Source organism: Enhydra lutris, unplaced genomic scaffold (genome assembly GCF_002288905.1).
Source record: "Enhydra lutris kenyoni isolate GAN:26980312 unplaced genomic scaffold, ASM228890v2 scaffoldscaffold57, whole genome shotgun sequence".
NCBI classification, from domain to species: Eukaryota; Metazoa; Chordata; class Mammalia; order Carnivora; family Mustelidae; genus Enhydra; species Enhydra lutris.
Genome location: NW_019154141.1, coordinates 6,630,990 through 6,651,138, shown reverse-complemented (window position 1 = coordinate 6,651,138; position 20,149 = coordinate 6,630,990). Strand labels below are relative to the sequence as shown.

Genomic DNA, 20,149 nt, shown 5'->3' with positions numbered 1-20,149 from the left:
ATGACTCCTGGTGATAACACCCTCTCCTTCCTCCAAGGCTTTTACCAAAGCAGAATGCCAAGTGACAACATCTCGTTTTTCTTGGCGACAGCATTTGGCAATCCCTCCAGCCCGCCAGCCCAGCTCCTGGGCCGAGATGACAAAGTCATGTGGAACGCTGCTGTGTTCTCAACGGTAATAACCAGATGGGATTTGAAATTCAGCTGGGGCATTTCTTCTTGGAGAAGCTCACAACATGTCGCCCCTGGCTTACACGCTAGATGAAATGGGAAGGTTGGAAGATCTAAATTACAAGGTCTAGCGGTGCAACCTTACCATTGCGGATTCATTGTTAGAACGAAGCATGCTTTCCCCTCAATGATGAGCTGCTACTAATACATATTTTGAAAAAAAAAAAATTAAAAATCTCACTGCAAAAGGGCAAGCGTGTTAGAGAGCCCCATTTGAAGGGAAACATGTAGATACACATGATGTAGGATGTGGGTTGCGCTGTCCCTTGTGAGCTGTCCAAACCTGCCTGCCCAGTACGAAGCCACCAGCCACGTGTGGCTACCGATCACTGGAAAAGTGGCTAGTATGAACGATATGTGCGCTAGGTGGGAAAGACACATCAGATTCTGGAGACTTAGTTTCCCAACCGCAAAATATCTCAGTCATATTTTGGATCTATTGGGTTAAATAAAATATTCTAGGCTTAATTTCACTTGTTTTTTTTTCTAACTTTTAAAAAAATGTGGTTGCTAGGGGGCACCTGGCGGCTCAGTCAGTAGAGCACATGATTCTTGATCTTGGGGTGGTGAGTTCGAGCCCCGTGTTGGATGTAGAGATTCCTTATATCAATCAGACAGTCAATCTTTAGGAAAAGAACCCACACATACACAAAACTGGGGCTGTGAGATGCCGTTTGGCTTACATTTTGTTTCTACTCGACGGTGCTGGTCTATACCCTCTCACGGGCTCCTACAACTCACTCTGGTTCCTGGGTTCCTGTTGGCCTGGGGAGCCAGCTTTGGGCTGAGGACCAGGCTTAGAGGCCACAGAATGGATGGTGAGTTTCTCTTGTTTCTGTCCCCACTGGGGACAGGAGCAGGTGTCTCTGGGGCTCGTGGGCCAACTGTGGCGTGCAGCCAAGCCTGGGGGGCTGCAATGGCAATTTGGTCTCCCCCAGCAGAGGACCTCACAAAAGAGAGGCAGACTTGGCAAGAAGGGCTCCAGTTGGCGGACCTCCCTGCAGCACATGGGGGTTGAACTTCAGCTTCAAAGACAGACCCCCAACAGGGCCACTGTCATTCAGCTTTCCTGCTATTTGTCATATGATCATTATGATTATATTCACACGAGCCAACGGCTTGCGGGAGATGTCAGGATGTTTCAAATGGCCGCCCGTCTTGTAAAAGTCAGATATGAATGAGCTTTCTCCCCGCCTGGGCAAAGGACCAGAATGAAAGGGGCCAGAGGACCGCTTCTCATCTCCCTGCTGGCCAGTGGCCACAGTGGCTGGAAGGACAACGCTCTGAAACTATCCACCTTTCCACCCAAAGAAGACACAGAATGTCTTCTTTGTCCTCCTGTGAGCCACCTGTACCTTCACTGCGTGGATTCATTTTCGCCTGCCTGCCGTGCCTGGGGGCCGGTTCTTTCTCTGGTGTTCAGAAGTACAGAGTCGTATCGTATATTCAACTCAGCTGCAATAAACACATTTTATTATATGAAATGCCGTTCTATCCCCTGCTGTGTTCCTACCAGGTGGGTGCTGGAATTCTGCATCCCAGCTGAGGAAATGGAGACTCAGAGAGGCTCAGCAACTTGCTCAGGGTCACACAGCTCTCCCATGGCAGAGCCGGTCCCCAGAAGTCAGGTTCAGAGCATTCCCATCGCAGGGTGCCAGGGCTACATACTCAAAGGCCTCCCAAAGAGGGCAGGGCTCCAGAAGCTTTCCGGGGGGCAGCGCAGTAAGGTTTTAGATGCTATTGGCAATTGCCCAAATGACTATAAGCTACGTCACCACTGCAACACTCACTATGCCCCAGCCTCCTTAGCTCTGCTAGCTCGCTTAGCCCTTGTGAGACTTTTATGAGGTAGGCGTGCCCCATTTCCAAGATGAGGAAATAAGACACAGAGAGGTGAGGTAGCTTGCCTGAGGTCACACAGCGAGTAAGTAGCAATGCTGGGATTTGAACCCTGGTCACCTGGACTTGGTATCCACACTTCTGACCATTCTTCTAAACCAAAGGTTCATCGGCTATGGTGGGAACCGGTCCTGAAAGGGGCTCAAATGCTTACCAGGATCAAAGCTGCCAAGAAAGCCACTTCGCTCAGGAACTCGGGCCCTGGAGACTTTGTCTTAAGGGGACACATGTGTGTCCCACGGGAACGCAGCATCTGTTCAAGGAGACCCACTCGCCCATTCCTGGCTATACCTTAACTAGTTTCCACTCTTCACTTTCACGTGACGTTTACTTGCTACCTGCCCCCCCAGAACCCACCCTAATAAATAGCCCAACCACAGAAGGACCTTCCCAGGCTGCCATTACAGACAAACACTGGCCTTTATGCATAAAACATGCTCGAGTCCTTTTGCTGTCTCAAGGAAATAAAAATTTCCTTTCCTTTGATCAAAAATAGAACTATTTTACTTTAATGAAAAAAATCACGGTTGTTTTGAAAAACATCCTAAGTTTCCAGCAATAGAGTACGGGCCACAAGAGGCCTTCTTTATGTGCCTGGTTAAGAACGGTGACACGTCAAAACGGTATCATTTGGGAAAAAAGAGGAAGAGCCGCAGTGTCGTCTGGGCATTCTGTCCTGACAGTGGGGACCGTGAGCTCATGAACTGTCTCCTCCACTCTTTCTTCTGGGGCCAACAGACCTTGGCCTCCTCGTAGCTCCTAGGGCCGTTGTCGCATCATGCTGAGACTGCTTATCTGCCCTCACGTGACTCCAGACTCCTACCCAGCGGGGCCGGGACAGCCCCCTGCACACCCAGCACCGGAACCACCCCCCAGCAGCTGGTGCGGGAGAATCATGCGGGACTGGATCTCATCCAAGCCCCAGTGGTGGGCACCATCACCTCTTAAGTCCAACGTCAACTTGCTGGATTGCTGAGGCTGGAGAGCGGCCCTTACAGGTGCTTTACAAAGGTCCTTAGGATTCTGGAAAGGAACCTATATTTCAGAGTAGCTAAGTGGGTTGCTGGTTCACAACAAGGTCTCCTGACTGTGTCCCCTTCCTGCAGCACCAGGTTTGGACCAAAGCTCGAGCAACAGGAAAGCTTCGTGGTGGGTAAGGGTGAGGCACCTCACCTCTCAGCCCAAGAGGCTTCCCAGTCAAAAATCCTTTGGGTGCTGAATCCAAGCCCAGAATACCAGTAGCCACCGTGCGGAGGCACCCTGTGATGGGAATGCTCTGAGCCTGACTTCTGGGGACTGGCTCTGCCATGGGAGAGCTGTGTGACCCTGAGCAAGTTGCTGAGCCTCTCTGAGTCTCCATTTCCTCAGCTGGGATGCAGAATTCCAGCACCCACCTGGTAGGAACACAGCAGGGGATAGAACGGCATTTCATATAATAAAATGTGTTTATTGCAGCTGAGTTGAATATACGATACGACTCTGTACTTCTGAACACCAGAAGAAAGAACCGGCCCCCAGGCACGGCAGGCAGGCGAAAATGAATCCAGGCAGTGAAGGTACAGGTGGCTCACAGGAGGACAAAGAAGACATTCTGCTTGGAGAGATTATTTGCACAATATGTACTAAACACCCTGACATGATAGTTGGCACCTGGCAATTCTCATCAATGCTGAACTTTCCATTCATTCTTTCAGCAAGTATTAGCTTCCTACGTGCTGGACACTGCTCTAGGCGGGGGTATGTAAAGTCATAAAACAATCCCCATCTTGGGCGCCTGGGTGGCTCAGTGGGTTAAGCCGCTGCCTTCGGCTCAGGTCATGATCTTGGGGTCCTGGGATCGAGTCCCGCATCGGGCTCTCTGCTCAGCAGGGAGCCTGCTTCCCTCTCTCTCTCTGCCCGCCTCTCTGTCCACTTGTGATCTCTGTCTGTCAAATAAGTAAATAAAATCTTTAAAATCCCCATCTTGTGCAATTATATTAATTTTTACCCGAGCAGCAAAACTTCAGGTTTTCCTTTTCTCATCGACGCCCCCTTCCCATTTCCTCCTTTCCTCACCTCCACTGTTTGTGGCTAACTATACACGTCTTTGGGCTGGGCCCTCTGCGAGGCACAGGGATTGTGACTCTAATGAAGGAGACAGGAAAATGGATAAATAAAACGGAAATGTAATGCCCTACATCAGGGATCTTCGTACACTACATGAGAAAACTCTACAGTATTTGAAGTCTTTGGACAAAAGGCAGGATAGAAGTATAAAGAAAATTGCCACAAGGTGAAAATGGAAAGTCTGGATTCCAGAGTATATATTTTCTGTTTAGACAGATATTGTGGCTCTATCCAGGATTGGAAAGAACAGGAAATGATTGCTCTAATGGCAATAAAAGTGCTTTATAATCTCTTCATACCACCTACCCCTTCTTTTCCCTGGTTGTTCCTTGTACTCCAGGAGAACAGAAAGCAAACAGCAGAACAACCTAAATCCTGTTCCCCCAAAATGTCAGGAGAGGAATGGCAAGTACAAGAATGGTTTGTAATGATTAACATTGGCTTTAAAGACAAAGGGAAAAAAGGAAAAAAGGAAGGAAAGAGGGAGGGACGGAGACAGAAGCAAAGCTCAGAGCCTGGTGATTACAGACCCCATTCCCAGTGCCATCCCAGACTTTTATGTAGCACAGAAAGGGCCAGAGGCTGTATATGTATATGTACATGTATATATGTATTTTTTTTTAATTTAAAGATTTTTATTTATTTATTTGACAGACAGAGATCACAAGTAAGCAGAGAGGCAAGCAGAGGTGGTGGGGGGAAGCAGGCTCCATGCTGAGCAGAGAGCCCGATTTGGGGCTCGATCTCAGAACCCTGAGACCATGACCTGAGCCGAAGGCAGAGGCTTAACCCACTGAGCCACCCAGGCGCCCCGTGTATATATATTTTTGAGTAAGAGAGACAGAGTGAGCAAGAGTGAGAGAGCGCAGGGGTGGGGAAAAGCAGAGTGAGAGAGAGAACCCCAAGCAGGTTCCACACCCAGCATGGAGCCAGACACGGGGCTCGATCTCACAACCCTGAGATCATGACGCTCTGAGCAGAAATCAAGAGTTGGGACTTTTAACCAACTGAACCACCCAGGTGACCCTATATGTTTTTTAATAAAGTTTTTTAAAGAGAAGTTTTAGGTTCACAGCACAACTGAGTGGAACGTGCAGAGTTCCCGTGTGCCCTGTCCCCACCAGTACGATCTCCCCAGCTACGGACGTCCCTCACCAGACGGGAATGTTGGTCGCAACTGATGAACTACGTGGTTACATCATTATCACCTTGGTGCTGTACGATCTATGGGTTTTTGCAAATACATCAGGACGTGTCTCGACCACGGTGGTGTCGTACAGTCTCACTGCCCCCAGTGTCCTCTGTTCTGCCTAGTTGTCCCTCCCTCTGCACTGCCCCATGGCAGCTACTAACCTTTTTTATTGTCTCCCTTCATTCTGTCTTTCCCAGGATATGCTGCAGGTGGAAGCACGCAGCACTCAGCCTTTCCTGGTTGGCTTCTGTCACGTAGCAATATGCACTTACGGTTCCTCCGGGTCTTTATGTGGCTTGGCAGTTCGTGTCTGTTCAGTGCTGAATAACATTCCTCCGTGCGGCTGTACCACAGTGGATGCAGTCATTCACCTGCTCAAGGACACCTTGTTTGCCCCTGAGTTTGGGCAAATTATGAACAAAGCTGCTACAGACATCCGTGTGCAGGTTTTTTTGGTGCAAGCACAAGTTTTCCAATTCACTTAGGGGCACGGCTACTAGATCGCACGGTGAAGACTATGTTTAGCTTCGTAAGATACCGCCAAACTGTCTTCCAAAGTGGCAGTGCGACCTCTGAGGGAGACGCGAGTGAAATTCAGAAAGCCGCACCTGCCTTTCCAGGCTGTGGAGAGCCGCCCCTGCGCCCGGTGCTCCTTGAACTCAGGATGTGCGCTGTGGAGTTGTGGGACGTGGTCTTCTGTGGCCCTCGGAGCAGGCATTAGCACCGAGGTCCCCGTGGGGAAGTGTTCCCGTTTCAAGTCCTTGTGGTTCTTCCAAGGAGGCGCTAATCCCCTGCTTGGGCTCACCTCTCTCCAGCTCCCAGGTAACATGTGCTGATTGTGGAAGAAATCAGGGCGGTGGCCATGAGACGGGGCTGGGAGAACGTCCTCCTGATGGACTTACCACTACCACGTCACCCAACCTCTTCAGTGTGACTTCGGCGATCCCCCGTTACTCAGTAGAAACCAAACACCTCTTTAGACGCTCTCCTCCCAGCCTGAGGTTTTCGAGAACCTCCACCATGGGGAGATACACTGTGATACCAACAGGAACAGAGGTCACGTTTGCATCTGAGCTACCACTGAGCGCAGTTCCTGGGCTGCACTGCGCTGGGTACCACTTCTGGTGACCACTGAGGAAGTCGAGGCAATAGCAAGTGCCCGTGTAGTCATGCACAGCAGAGCCAGGGCTCGGGACCAGGACCTCTGAGAGACTGCCTCTTGCCTCTGACCTTGAGACTCATTTACCGCTCCTTCCTGTTCCACGTGATGAGAGACGATGGTGTTGACCGTGAAAATGTCTTGGTTTACAACATAATTTACACCTAGCCTAAAGGTAGGAGTCCATCCTGGTCTAGGACAGGTCCATCGCTAACATTTGTGTGTGTGTGACAGGGGACACTGGAAGAAGAGTGACCGAGGCCCACATACCAGATGTCTGAACACACATGACTGATCAAGCTAACCAACTGTTAAATGTTCTCTTCTGCCACTGTGACCAATACACCCTCCTGTATGAGTCAGCTCACGTGGCCAGAACAGAATACCACAGACTGAGCGGCTTAAACCGTATTCATTCATGTTCTCAGAGCCCCGGGGGCCGGGAGCCAAGATCGAGGTACCCGCGGGCAGGCCTTATTTCTGACAGGCTTCTCTTCTGGGCTACAGAGGCTCCTTCCCCATGGGGCTCCCCCGCCTTTTTTCTGTGAGGGGCCCTTGGGCTGTCTCCTGGCCCTCTTGTAAGGACACCAGTCCTACTGGATCAGGGCCCCATCTAACGACCTCATTAGACCTTCTACACTTCCTTAAAGGCCCTATAGCTCTACATACAGTCATATGGAGGGTTAGGGAGTGACATGAATTTTGAGGGGACATAAAGTCAGTCCATAATACTTCTCAACAACTTGGAGGGGGAGGTCGACTTTAGAATTCATGGACCCCTTAGATTCCACTCCAGTACTGGGAGCCCTGGCCCACTCCCCCGCCCCGATCCTGTTCCTTCTCAGTCCTTCCTCACATCTATGAAGATCCTGTGTGCCCCGGCCTGTGCATCCAAACTCTGTCCTGCTGTGCCCTGCGAACAGCCACCCCTAGCCTCTCCATCAGACATGCGGTCTGGGTGGTGTCCCTAGCAAGGATGGATTGTAGGAAGAGGCCCACGTGGGTCATGGAAGGGAATTTTCAGGCCCCACAGGGCGTGTTGCTCCAGCCCTAGAAGGCGGGCTAAGCCTGGCAGAGGGCTAGGGGGATCCGTCAAAAGCTGGGGACAGCCTGCAGGCCAAATTCGGCCCACGTCCCATTTGTGTATGCGCTGCTTGTGAGCACACGTCCAATGAAAACAACGTGAAAAAGACTATCGGCCTTTTGGCAGGAACAGTTGCTCAATTTTGCCTCCTGGTAAAATCTAAAATTTAGATTAGCACAAAGACTAAAATATTTACTCTCTAGCCCCTAGCAGAAGGGGTCTGCTGATCCTAGCTCCAAAACACAGGGCGGAGGCCCCTCTCGCCTGGGTCCTCAGCACCTTAGAGATCTGCCTTCTCTGGGCTGCTGGGCTGAGAAGCCTCCCATGGGCCAGCACAGAGCTCAAAACAAGCTTCCCCCAAAACTGGGCCCAGTGACCCCCTCCTATCCCGTATGCCCTCCTGCACGGTGACCAGGCCACACCCCCTGCACCCAACACCCCATCCCTGCAAACATAATTTCTATCGCCTCCCTTAGAGTGGGCTGGCTCTGGGACTTGCTTTGACTCACATAATGTGGTTCAAGTGACACAGTGAAGTTCCAGGTGTGGCTCACGGGGACCCATGGCTTCCGTTCTTGCCCTCTTGGGAGCCAGCCACCAGGTTGAGAAGCTCTGGGTAGACGACTGAGTGGTGACAGACCTCACGGAAAGACAGACCACACAGAGGAGGACCCATGGGGCCTCAGCCAAAAGCCAACAGCCAGAGGCCATCTTGGATCCCCCAACACAGCAGGGCCACAGCAACCAACACCCCCACAGCCGTCAGGGGTCAGCGCTGCCACGTCCCGCCGGAAGTTCTGCTGCACAGAATCAGAGCTGTAACGTGGTTGTTGTTTTAAGCCATGAAGCTTGGTGGCCGTTACGCAGCAGCAAACTGAAGCAACGGTCAGCCACGGACGGAAGTGGGCGGACGTAGCGCTTCCTCTGGGGCGGCTGCGGGGACACTCACCTCACCTTCAAAGCCATGCTTTGAGGATGGTCCTGTGAGTGTTCCCATCTTATAGATGTCACCCCAGGTTCTTAAAAGAGCAGAACTATAGCCGCAGTTCACTATACAGTGATGAAGAAAAAGCCACCTGAAGTCAAACGGGAAGTTTCCCTTCAGGGGTGGGGCCTCTGGTCTGCCTGGGCCCAGTGCAGGGTCAGACGGGGGCAGCTCAGAAGCAGATGTACTGTCGTAGCCCGCTAGACCCCCTTCTGGTGGTTCTCGAACTCTGCCACCGCCCCCCCGTACTGGTCTGTCACAGGGCGGCGGGTGGGGGTGGCCGGTGCCAGGGGAGCGGACAAGAGCCACAGCGTGGCGCCAGCCTGGGACCCTCCTCACCTCAGGCCTCCAGATGTTCACTGTGCAGCTGAACGAGGCAACTACTTGTGCAGTAAAGCAATGAGCCAGGAGTTAGGAATAAATCTTGGGCCTGTGGGAGCTCGGTCCGCTGGAATAAAAGATCTTCCAGAATCGGGGGCCTCACAGCCTGGTGGTCTTTCCAGATGTGTTTGGTAACAGGGCTGTAAGTGATAGCCTGGGGCGGGGGGAACCTGGCCCCTGGTGACATTAGGGCCGCAGACTTGTACTTTGGGGCCCGGGTCATTTGCTGTCCATGAGCCTCAGACAGGGCACCTGTCCTCTCCATGTCTCCTTTTCCTTGTCTGTAAAATTCACCTCAGGGGACTATCGGAGGGTTTCCATGAGACGACAGATGCAGGCGCATGATATGTGCTAGGAAACGGGAAGTGTGGTCATTGCTTGCCCCTCCCCCACAACAGCAAAGTAAAAGGTGAAATAAGATTTCAGAAATCTCTGACCCATTTTTACAGGATTTAAACAAATCCCCAAACAAAAGGCCAGTGAATGCAGCCCCAGCACGAGGGGGAGAAAGCTCAGGGCATTCGCGGGGCTCTGCAGACAAGAGAGGGAGCCAGGAGGATATTGGGAGCGAGGCCCGCTCGCGGTGCCCCTGGGCTGACACCTGCAGTCCCCTCCCTCCTCTGCCAAGAGAAGCGGACCAGCCCTGGGTTCAAGGCCCAGCTCTGCCCTGAACGGGGGCTGTGGGAAAAATGACTGAATCTCTTTGCACCTCGGGTTCGCCCTCTGGAAAACAGAGCCTCGGACACCAGCTTTGTGGAGCTGCTCTGACGAGTAAAGTAAACCAAGTCGGTGAGGCCTCCGCCCTGGGTCCTGCTCGCCCACCAGGAGCCGCTACCTCCGGAGGAAGAACGGGAAGGAAGTCAGGAAGAAGGACGGGGTCACAGGTGCCTCACGGCCACGACGTCCCAGAGGGGCACAGGTGCTCCAGAGAACAGGGCTACACTGACAAAGCAGGGCCAGCTGGGCTGGGAGCTGCGGGCAGACCCCAGCGGAGATGAGTGGAACCAAAGGTCTGAGGAGATTGACACAATTTAAGGAAGAACCCAAGGGAAAGCCTGGCCTTGGCTCTTTACATATTTCTTGGAGGGAAGACAGCGGCTTCATTTTCTCTTGCGAAGCCGGAGGCATCAGACAGTGACCTCACACACAGGGAAACTAAAAGCAAGCAGGCCACCTTCGGCTTATCATTCTCCGTCTCTAATCAAGGGCTTTCTTCGCTCCGCTGGGCGCTTCAGAAGCGCTGATCCCGGGGGAGCCCCCGCTGCTCTCCCTCTCATCTCCCCCTTTCTTCTCAGCCGTGCAAGTGCTAATTTACTGCCTGGCTGCGTGCATCTCGCGTGTTCTTTTCTCATTTAACTTTCAGATCCTCTTTTATGCTCCGTCCTTCTCTACACCCTCTTCCCCAAAGGCCGGGAACCATCTCCCGGGGGGGGGGGGGTCCATATGCCGGCACTTTGGGGTCTCTGGAAGACCCAGGCTGATGTCCCATGCCTTCAGACACTCCGGACCCCCAGTGCGCACACCAGCTCTCATGGGTCGCTGGCGTGAGGCACGTGGCGGTCCCCTGCCGGTGGCAGCCTGGGGTCATCAGACCAATCCCTGCCCGAGTTCCTGACCCCTCAATTCCCCAGCCCTCGGCTCTGTTCTGTTGCCGGCCCCCTCCTCCATGCTGCACCTGATTGTCCCAGACCCACCCTGCCTGCTGGGCCCTGCTCCAGAGCCTGGGCGAGGGGCTCTGCAGGGAACCAAAGACAAAGGCCCTGCCTTGGGGGGCCGAGTGGGCTAGAGAGACACGCACGTGAGAGCACGACGACGTGCTCTGTCAGAGGGTGATGAGCGCCGTGGAAGGAGAGCGGGGGCGGGGACCCAGGTCTGCAGGTTTGAACAGAGTCACCAGGAAAGATGGCCTCCTTGAGGGGGCATCCAAGCTGAGATGCAGGAGGAACCCCCGATGCTGGGGAAGGATGTCCCAGGTGGAGGGGAGGAGAAGAGCAAAAGCCCTGGGGATGCGAGAGCCCGGCCAATTTGGGAATGGTAAGGAAGTCAGTGCAGGGGTGGGTTTGGAGAGACAGGGGTGAGGGGTGAAGGGTGAGGGGAGAGATGAGGTTAGGGAGGAGAAGAGGGGGGCAGACAGCAAAGGGTCCCGGGCTCCTCCAAGATGCTTAAATCAGAAACGAACTCCCTCCTCAGCTCTTGTGGCAATGTCCTACCCTTCTGGCCCTCTCCTCCCCACCCTTCCTCGCCTCCCGGCACTGAACCTAGTCTCAATACTCTTTAGGATTCACCTGTTCTGACAGACACTCAGCCCTGCTCTCACCTCGCTCCCTGGTTCCTACTACCTGCTCAGTCACGTCTAGGAGCCTCGTGCGTGTCACCGCCTGTGGATGTGGGAGGAGCACCCCTCCCAGCCCCGGGCCCCCGCTCCACACGTCCTGGCCTTGCCCTTGGAAAAGGCCAGCTAGCCAGTATGATTTCAGCTTTCTTCCTTCCTCCTGTTTCCCTATCCCGTTCCCTTCTGGCCTGTGCTATTCCCTCTCTGTCTTCTCTTTCCCCCTCTCTGAGCGTTTTCCCATGGGCCTAGAGATACGCCAAGGTCTTCCCAGCCTTGTCGATGCTCCCTTCATCTTGCTTCCCTAGGAGTGACCATCCTCCTTCCCCTGTTCGTCTACCATCCCTTCCCCCAAGACATGGTCCCAGCCTGGCTGCTGGCGCTCACACTCAGCTCCTGCCACGTTAGGGATGGCTGGTTCCCTCGGGCCGGATTCCCTCTCCCTCCTCACTCCCAGCTCCTTGACCTGCACAGTCCCCAGCCATCTCTGAGTTCACGAGCACTCACCTTCCTTGGTATCCAAGACTTGGCTCCCTAGTTCTCCCACCTCTCTGGATGCCCCTTGGCCTCCCTTTCTCTTCCCATTCCTAAAATGTGATTCCTTCCAGATGTGATCCCTGACCCCTGCCAGAAAAGGTCACAGCTGGTGGCCCACTGGCTGAATCTTACCGACATACACTTCTTACTTTGAACAAGTAGGCAAGTTTTACGTACAAATGCAGTCTTCTGGAGGCGGTCAGAGGCAAGACTGGGCTGCCCTTCCAATAGGGATGGAAGGAGAAGCCATAGCCCCCTAGGGCAGGCCTCCAGCTCTCTGAAGCCATCCAGCTCCCCAACCCTCCCAGGAGCCTGTCCGTCTGTGCACGGTCAGCTGGCTGTGGGAACAGCACACGTGCCCACAGACCATTCCCTCAGCCATGTTGGGGCACCATCTGTTCCTGCCAAGGGGAACCATCCCCATCTCTCAGTCTGCGGCTCTCCTGGGCGGCAGTGGCCCATTCTGAACCACCTCCAGCTCCAGCCCCCCTCGCAGGTCCCCGCTGGGCTCTGTCCTCCTGCTGGGCATGCCAGGCCCTTGGCAGGTGCACCGAGTATCTGGCTGATTGCTGCCTCATGTGGGAGAGGGGCTTTGCTGTTGGTGGCCGGCCGTGGCTTCTAAGGGTCCTGCTCAGTAGTACCAGCAGGGATCCTGGCCCGAGTCATGGACTGCAGTGAAGATGTCTATGACTCAGGTCCCTGACTCCAGGTGAGCCAGATGAGCTCCTGGAAGACGTCATCCGTGTTGTACAATATCTCAGTGCTCGTTCGCTTGCAGAGTTTTCTCTTCTCTTTGGAGCTGGGGCAGTAAGTGGCCGGAATGTACGTCTGGGAGCTGGGGCCGGAACGTCTCAGGTCCAAATCCACCTCTGCCTGTGTGACCTTGGGTGAGTCACTTAAGCTCTGTGCATAGACGCAACGTGACAAACCAGATGTGCTCAGCGGGCTTGGTACAGAGTGGACAGTCCCCACGTCCTGGGTGTGATCTACCATGCCCTGCCCCGCCCCACAACCGCAAAGACTCCTCACAGCACATTTTCCAAAGGCTTTGCTCCCACCATGCCAGGAGGGATTCAGAGCAAGCCCATCCCTGCTGTGTCTCCCCTTCTCCCAGGAAAAAGTGGGCCACGCTGGGATTCGGAGCCTGGTGCTCGGCTGCTGGGAGGGGTCTGACCCGCACACTCCCCACATTGCTTTCAGATGGGGGAGTAACCCCAAGGAAGCTTCCGTGTGTCCTTCTCAGGGACTTGCACTGACCCCCAAGAATTCTCTCTGTGTGAAAGCACGGCGCAGGCTGTAGGCCGTGAGGTCGGGTCCAGGAATTAGACCCTGACGAGCGCCCCCTTTGCGGGTGTCCAGCTCAACTCCAGAATCCCGTCTCTTAGCGACACTTTCTGCCTTAGCGCCTCTCCCTGGTTAAGGAGATGCCACAGTATTAATCCGTTTCAAGGCTTTTAAACAAACAGCCATAAATATTTAAGCCTCTGCTTTGCCTATTGGGGAAAATACCAGCTAAGATAATTATTTTTGCCTCTGCCTAACAGAAAGATTTACACAGAGGACAGGATTATGTTAACCTCTGAGCAAATTCGGAAGCTTGGACCCAGGATGGTCTTCTTCACCGCAATTATTCCTGTGGCCACACAGGCCACATTCCCAGATCTGTACGGGGAAAATGCTGGTGGAAGGTAAAAACAGCCTAAATTATTGATCGAGTTCCCAAAGTGGTGCAGCTTGCGATGAAAGTCAACTGAAATTGAAACACGGATTTGGGCTTCTGCTCACCTGAGTGTCATGTCGTCCACACTGTGAAGTGTGTCGAGGGCCGGGTCCCGGTGGAGACTGTCCCAGCGGCACCCTGTTGGGCACAGTGAGTCTCGGGACGCATGAGTCACTTAGGAGCAGAACGGTGGTTTTGTGGGGTGGGCAGTCCCCGTGTCTGCTGGGGGCCTGAGTCTAGCAGGGAAACCTGCTTCTGGGTTTCTCAGGAAGGTGGCCGTGGGCCATTCCTCACTGCCTTGGGCACCTCTTCTGAGTCATGCTGTGGGGACCATGAAGGGGATTGCAGCAGAAGACCACAAGAGGCCCCCACACTGTGTAGCAAACGGGTCAAGATAGAACAACACCCACAGCAGGACGACCTTGCCTGGGGCCCGACGATACTCCAAGTCACAGAGAGCAACCTTATGGGGTAGACGTTATCATCCCCACTTTACAAGGGAGGAAACTGAGGCACAGGATGTTTAAGTAAGTCCACCACCTGCCCAGGTGGTGGACGTGCACTCCAGTAGGATGACTAGAAAGTTCTAGAAAGTGCTCAGATGAGAAAGCCAATCTCAAAGGATTAGGTACCATATGACTCCATTGTATGCCATTCTTGAAACGACAAAGTTATAGGATGGAAAATAGGTGAGTGGTTGCTGGGGGCCAGGAATGGGGATAGGAGGAGGGTTGGGGAGAGGTGGGTGTGGCTCTAAAAGGCCAAGAGGAGGGACGGAACTGTTTCTTGACGGTGGCGTTGGAGACGGGAATCTACACTTGTGGTCGAGGTACACAGAACTAAACAAACATACACACAAATGAGTACAATTAAAAAAAAAAGTTACCCAGATATGTTAGAAGTGTGTCTAGGTGTTCCTGGAGAAGGGGGCTGGGAGCTTATCAAATATGGTCATGCAGGACACCATTATGAGTGTGACAGGACGGGCCTTTCCCCAAAGGTGTGTGCGCCCTAGTCCGGGAATCTGTGGCTATGGTAATTTTATCTGGTAAAAAGGACTTGGTAGGTGTGATTAAGGATCCTGGGACAGAGCGACCAGCCCGGGTTATCTGGGTAGGTCCCAGGTAATCACAATGGTCCTACCAGAGGGAGGCTGTGCAGATGGGATCATAAGTCAGAAATGGTAAGAAGTTATGCCACGGACGGTAGCCACACGGAGGCTGGAAAAGGCAAGGTGACGGGACTCCCCCAGAGCTCCTGGAGGGGTGCAGCCCTGCCGATAGCGTGACTTTGACCCAGCGCAATGGATTTTGGACTTCGAAACCCCAGAGCCGTAAGATAATAAATTTGTATTTTTTTAGTCCACAAATTGTATGGTTACTTGTTGTAGCGGCAATAGGAAACTGATACAATGAAGAACATTAGGGGAAAAAAAAGACAACGAACGTCCATTATTTGGAACATTTCATCTACGTGGATGCCCTTGTCCCTGGTGATGTCACGTGGCTGGAGTGTTACTGAACACGGGAAGCCATTTGTTTGATCTCAGAGATCGGTCTTACTGGAGAGAAGTTCAAACCACCTTTATTCCTAAAAAACGCTTCCTTCTCTGTCACCACACATTTATAGCAGCTGGTGGGTGTTAAACGGAGAAGACGCAGTTCATAATCACAGTTGGTTTAATGCATGTCAGCCGGCAGAGGCGTCAGAATAAATCCTGCATCAGGAAGCTGTATTTTCACTGTACGCTCTCCCCATTCTTCATGTCTGAGGACTACGTAAGCTCACGTTAAGCCTGGAGACAGTAATATGTGAGTTCTTTGGGGGACAAACCCCCCCAAAGGTATGTATCAAGATACCATGTCACCTTTGGCCACGTCATTGAGGATTTAAGTTTCTTTTTTTTTTTTTTTAAGATTTTATTTATTTATTTGACAGAGAGAGATCACAAGTAGACAGAGAGGCAGGCAGAGAGAGAGAGAGAGAGAGGGAAGCAGGCTCCCTGCTGAGCAGAGAGCCCGATGTGGGACTCAATCCCAGGACCCTGAGATCATGACCTGAGCCGAAGGCAGCGGCTTAACCCACTGAGCCACTCAGGCACCCCGAGAATTTAAGTTTCTAAGTAAATATTCGAAGTCTGTGTTCCCACACTGCGTAGATAAGAAACAAAACAAGGAACCTCTTAACAATGGGAAAAAAATATTAAGCTTTCCTTGTGGACCACTGGCTGCCACGGAGCATAGCACTAGGTGTAAAACACTGGATTTGGCATTTCTGTCCTCAGTGCAATTCTACAAGGAGGATATTATCATTCCTAACTTGCCATTGTGGATGTGGGAGCTGAGAGGCTAAGGCACTTGCCTGAGTTCCCACAGACTGTGAAGAAAAGTCAGACCTGAAGGACACATTGGTTTGACTCCTAAGCTCATGTCACACCTACTGCCTCTAAGACAAACGCGTGGGGCAACAGATTAAAAATATACCACATGAGGGACACCTGGACACTGTGGCTCAGTTGGTTGGACGACTGCCTTCGGCTAAGGTCATGATCCCGGAGTTCCCGGATCGAGTCCCACATCGGGCTCCCAGCTCCATGGGGAGTCTGCTTCTCCCTCTGACCTTCTCCTTGCTCATGCTCTCTCTCATTGTCTCTTTCTCAAATAAATGAATAAAATCTTAAAAAAAAAATACCGCATGAGCTGCCAGCTGCTAACACGAACAGGAGAGCGTCCAGAGAGGGAAGGTTGGGGTAATGTATCTGTTAGCTTAGACCATGCTGGAGCTCAGCTGGGAAGACCCCGTTTCATCCACTGGGCTGTGTGTGCACAGAAAGTTGGCTACATAGCGACCCAGGGTTATAACCCACCCAGTCACGGGCATGTAGGTAGGCTCGCAATAGGATGAAAATCACTCAGACTGTGTCATAACAGGGGTGCCTGGGTGGCTCAGTTGGTTACCTGCCTGACTCTTGATTTCGGCTCAGGTCATGATCTCGGGGTTGTGGGATCGAGCCCTGGGTCAGGCTCCATTTGGAGTCTGCTTGAGATTCTCTCTCTCCTTTCCCTCTGCCCTTCCCCTGTTAGCTCACTTGTGCTCTCTCTCAAATAAACGAATAAATCATCAAAAGCAAAAAGATTGTAACAAAGATGAAGCAATATGGCGACTGCTGTGATCACACGTCTTGAAACCACTCCCCTTACAACCACGCTGGAATATTCTTCCTAGATCAAACACCCTGGTCAATTCCAGGGGGTCATTTAGGGCACTGATCACTCTGCTTTTCCGAAAAAGCCACCATTGGACCCACCTTTTGACGCAGTTTTCCCAAGCAGAGCATTTTTACAAGCAATATCCCCCCCTCTCTGCCCAACAGTGTAGCTTAAGTTGTCTTGATGATGACTGTGTAAGAGACACAATCTACCGTACACCCAGCTTACAAAACAAAGTCCCACAGAATGAGACACTCCCTTAACATGTACTGAGCTCTCATACTTGTTTTCTATTTTGCTCTATTTAGTTTAGCCTATTTTGTGGTCACTGTCTTGCTGATTTGCTTGGGGATTCCCCCAGGAAGGGGGCTGTATTTGTGATTTGAAAGGTCTGGTCTGGAAACCAAGGAAAATCAGGGTCCCTACCTCTGGGGCGATGTAATCCGGTGTCCCACAGAAGGTCCTGGTGGTGACCCCATCCATCATGTGTTCCTTGCACATCCCAAAATCAGCAATCTTGATATGCCCTTCCGAATCCAGCATGACATTATCTAACTTCAGATCCCTGCAAGGAAGCAGGAGAGCATCAGCGTCCTTCCCACGACATCGTACGGTTGGTTCCGGAGCTAGTGAGACACAAGGATCTTTCTCTAGCTGCCACCTCAACGGTGTATTAACTACGAGTCCTAGGAGAGCTGGGACCAGGAAGGACTGGCTTTTGTTTTTTAGTTTCTGAAATCTCCAGAGCCTACCGTAGGGCCTAGAACACAGTAGGTACATAATAAATGTACACCAAATAAATGACTACATGGTTGGCCTAGTGATCCCCAACCTTGGCCGAGCATGTGAATCACCAGATTCTAATTTAGCAGGTCTGGGGCAGCTCCCAGCCGTTTGATTTACTAGGCTCCCAGACATAGCGGGGTGCGGGGGCTGGTACCCAACCAGGTTTGCCAAATCCCAGGTTCAGGACAACCTTGCTGGGTCACATACATGCGTCCCTTACATTCTGGCTGGTGCCATAGATCCTTTTACTCTTCAGTTAAACCTGGAAGACATCTTCCTTTCTTCGGCATTAGACTTTGACTGTTGCTAACTACTTGAAGAATTTAACTCAATCGTTTTCCCCCCTGCCTCTCCCCAGCTCCCCGTGTTCTTCTTCTGCCGAGCCTCTATAACAGAAATTCTGTAACAGAAATTCAGTTTCTGCTGCTCCCTGACCTCCATCCCCACCCCGCCCCCCAAAAAAGAGGCAGAGGAAGTTGCTGTCGGTGGAGAGAAAAGCATGTTTTCTTGTGGGAAGCAGAAACAAGATACAAAATCTTCTGAGGCCCGGAGATCAGAGTGGCTCTGATTTGCATTCAGGCTGAAGACAAAGGTGGGTGCCGGCAGGTCTTTGTCACCTCAAGGGTCCTCAACAACGTGCCTTAAGTCCCCCCCACCCCCCGCAACAGAATCACAGGCACACGGGGGTCCAGAGGTCCGGGAAAACTCCGGGGTGCCCCACCAGCAACGCAGCTTCAACACGCACCTGTATATGATTCCCCTTTTATGAAGAAAGAACAATCCAATGGAAATTTCTGCTGCATAAAATCTGCAAAAGAAAACGTTCGTCAGGCCCGCCGGCTTGCTCTCTGGATTCCTGAATATTCTGTTCCTTCCGGTTTAGGCATCAAGGAGGCAAAAGAATGTAGGATGCCGGGACAGTTCAGAAATCAGCATCGGCCTACGGATGACAAACCCCTAGCCCTTCCGTTGGCTATTTTATCATTCCCACCTCCCCGAGGAACTTCGCAGCTAATGAGTCAGAGAGACAGGTTTATGACCTGTCTACAAACAAGAGCTTCTTGTCTGAGGCCGGTGGACAGTTAATTTACTGCTTACAAGAATTCTCCAATACAATCTCTTAAAGACTGGCCACTAGACTATTCTGTGTCGGGACTGGGGAAGAGTGGAGAAAAGGTCCCTTTTCCTATTCCTGGACAGAACGCATTAACGTTTGAAAGGGCAGCGATCCCCTGGGAGGGGGAGAAGCGTGCGCAAATGTGCTCCGTATAGCAGGTGTCCTCAATCCCCCCCCCCACCGTCCCCATCCCAAGCGCTCAGATAAATGGGACACACGCCATGATTCATGCTCAAGTTTACCCTTTTAAATAATTCATAATAAACTCAGAGTAAATGCTAAAAGAGGTTTTCAAATGTGCATAGGATTTAGGAATCTTTGAAGTCTGAGAATCCACAATGTTGTCTGTGCCAACATCGCGTACCTGGGAGGCTTGAAATTCGTGCAATGTCTACACGAGCAGAGAACAACCTCTAGTGATGGGCACAGAACTCTGACGGGGAGGGGTGAGGGGGGCACCCCTGAGGGCCGGCAGGGGAGGGACAGGATGGGGGAGGGAAAACGATGGGATTGCAGGTGACTTTTACATGATTTTTCAAGCTCTTCTGTATTTTTTAAAATAAGACCCTTCTAGCACCACAAACACACAACGTAAGAGGGCTGGACGAGACACCTTGATGTCACCTTATAACGTAAGGTGGCTGTTTCGCTACTAGCCCTTTACAGCTCTGTCATCAAGCTTTACTTTACAACCCGAGCATTTTGATGCTTTCTAACAAACAGAGTTAAGACACGGGATAAAGACAGGCATTCCTGAAAACTGAGAAGTAAAAATCTAAATAGAAAAAAAAAATCCCCCTTCGACAATAATAAAAATCTGATGGGCGTTCATGAGTTTGATTAATAAGGAAATCTGAGAATGAAGAAAAAGAAAGAAAAAAAAAATCCCCTTTTGCATTTTTTTCAGCTTGCTACCAAAACATGCCTTCTTCTGCCCTCAGTCCATCTTCCCTAAGACGGGTCAAGCCATCCCACCCGTAAGTTCTTTACCTTTGTCTTTTACAATGAACATCAGCCAGGATCCAATTAACATTAGCTGACTTGATTAATCGGGGGCATGCCCATGAGGCATACTCCCCAAGAGAAATCTTTCCTCCCAAAAGATTTTTTATTTATCCATCTGAGGGAGCTAGAGAGAGAGAGCACAAGTAGGCAGAGTGACAGGCAGAGGGAGAGGGAGAAGCTTTCCGCCAACCACGGAGCCCGATGCAGGGCTTGATCCCCAGACCCAAAGGCAGCCGCTTGACTGACTGAGCCCCCCAGGCGCCCCTGAAATAGCTGTTTGTACATGTCTGCCTCTGCTGTGTGTCCTGTGACCTCTTGGCCCCTGGAAAACAGGGTGACTTTTTCAGGTACCGAGGTCCTCTCTTCAAAGGGCTGTGTCTCTCCCCTCTGCAGCTGCCTCCTGCATCCCC

General features: G+C 51.9%; 1 protein-coding gene across 3 annotated transcripts in view; it reads right to left on the bottom strand.

Annotated features, from left to right (window-relative positions):
- Positions 1–20,149, bottom strand: part of LOC111158087 (protein kinase C alpha) — a 393,808-nt gene that overhangs the window by 32,539 nt on the left and 341,120 nt on the right. For all 3 annotated transcript variants that reach the window (XM_022519916.1, XM_022519919.1, XM_022519917.1), the window contains 2 exons: positions 18,363–18,425; positions 17,258–17,396 (listed from right to left, as the gene is read on the bottom strand). In XM_022519916.1, coding sequence (XP_022375624.1) covers positions 17,258–17,396; positions 18,363–18,425 — 202 coding nt within the window. The remainder of the gene's footprint in view (positions 1–17,257; positions 17,397–18,362; positions 18,426–20,149) is intronic.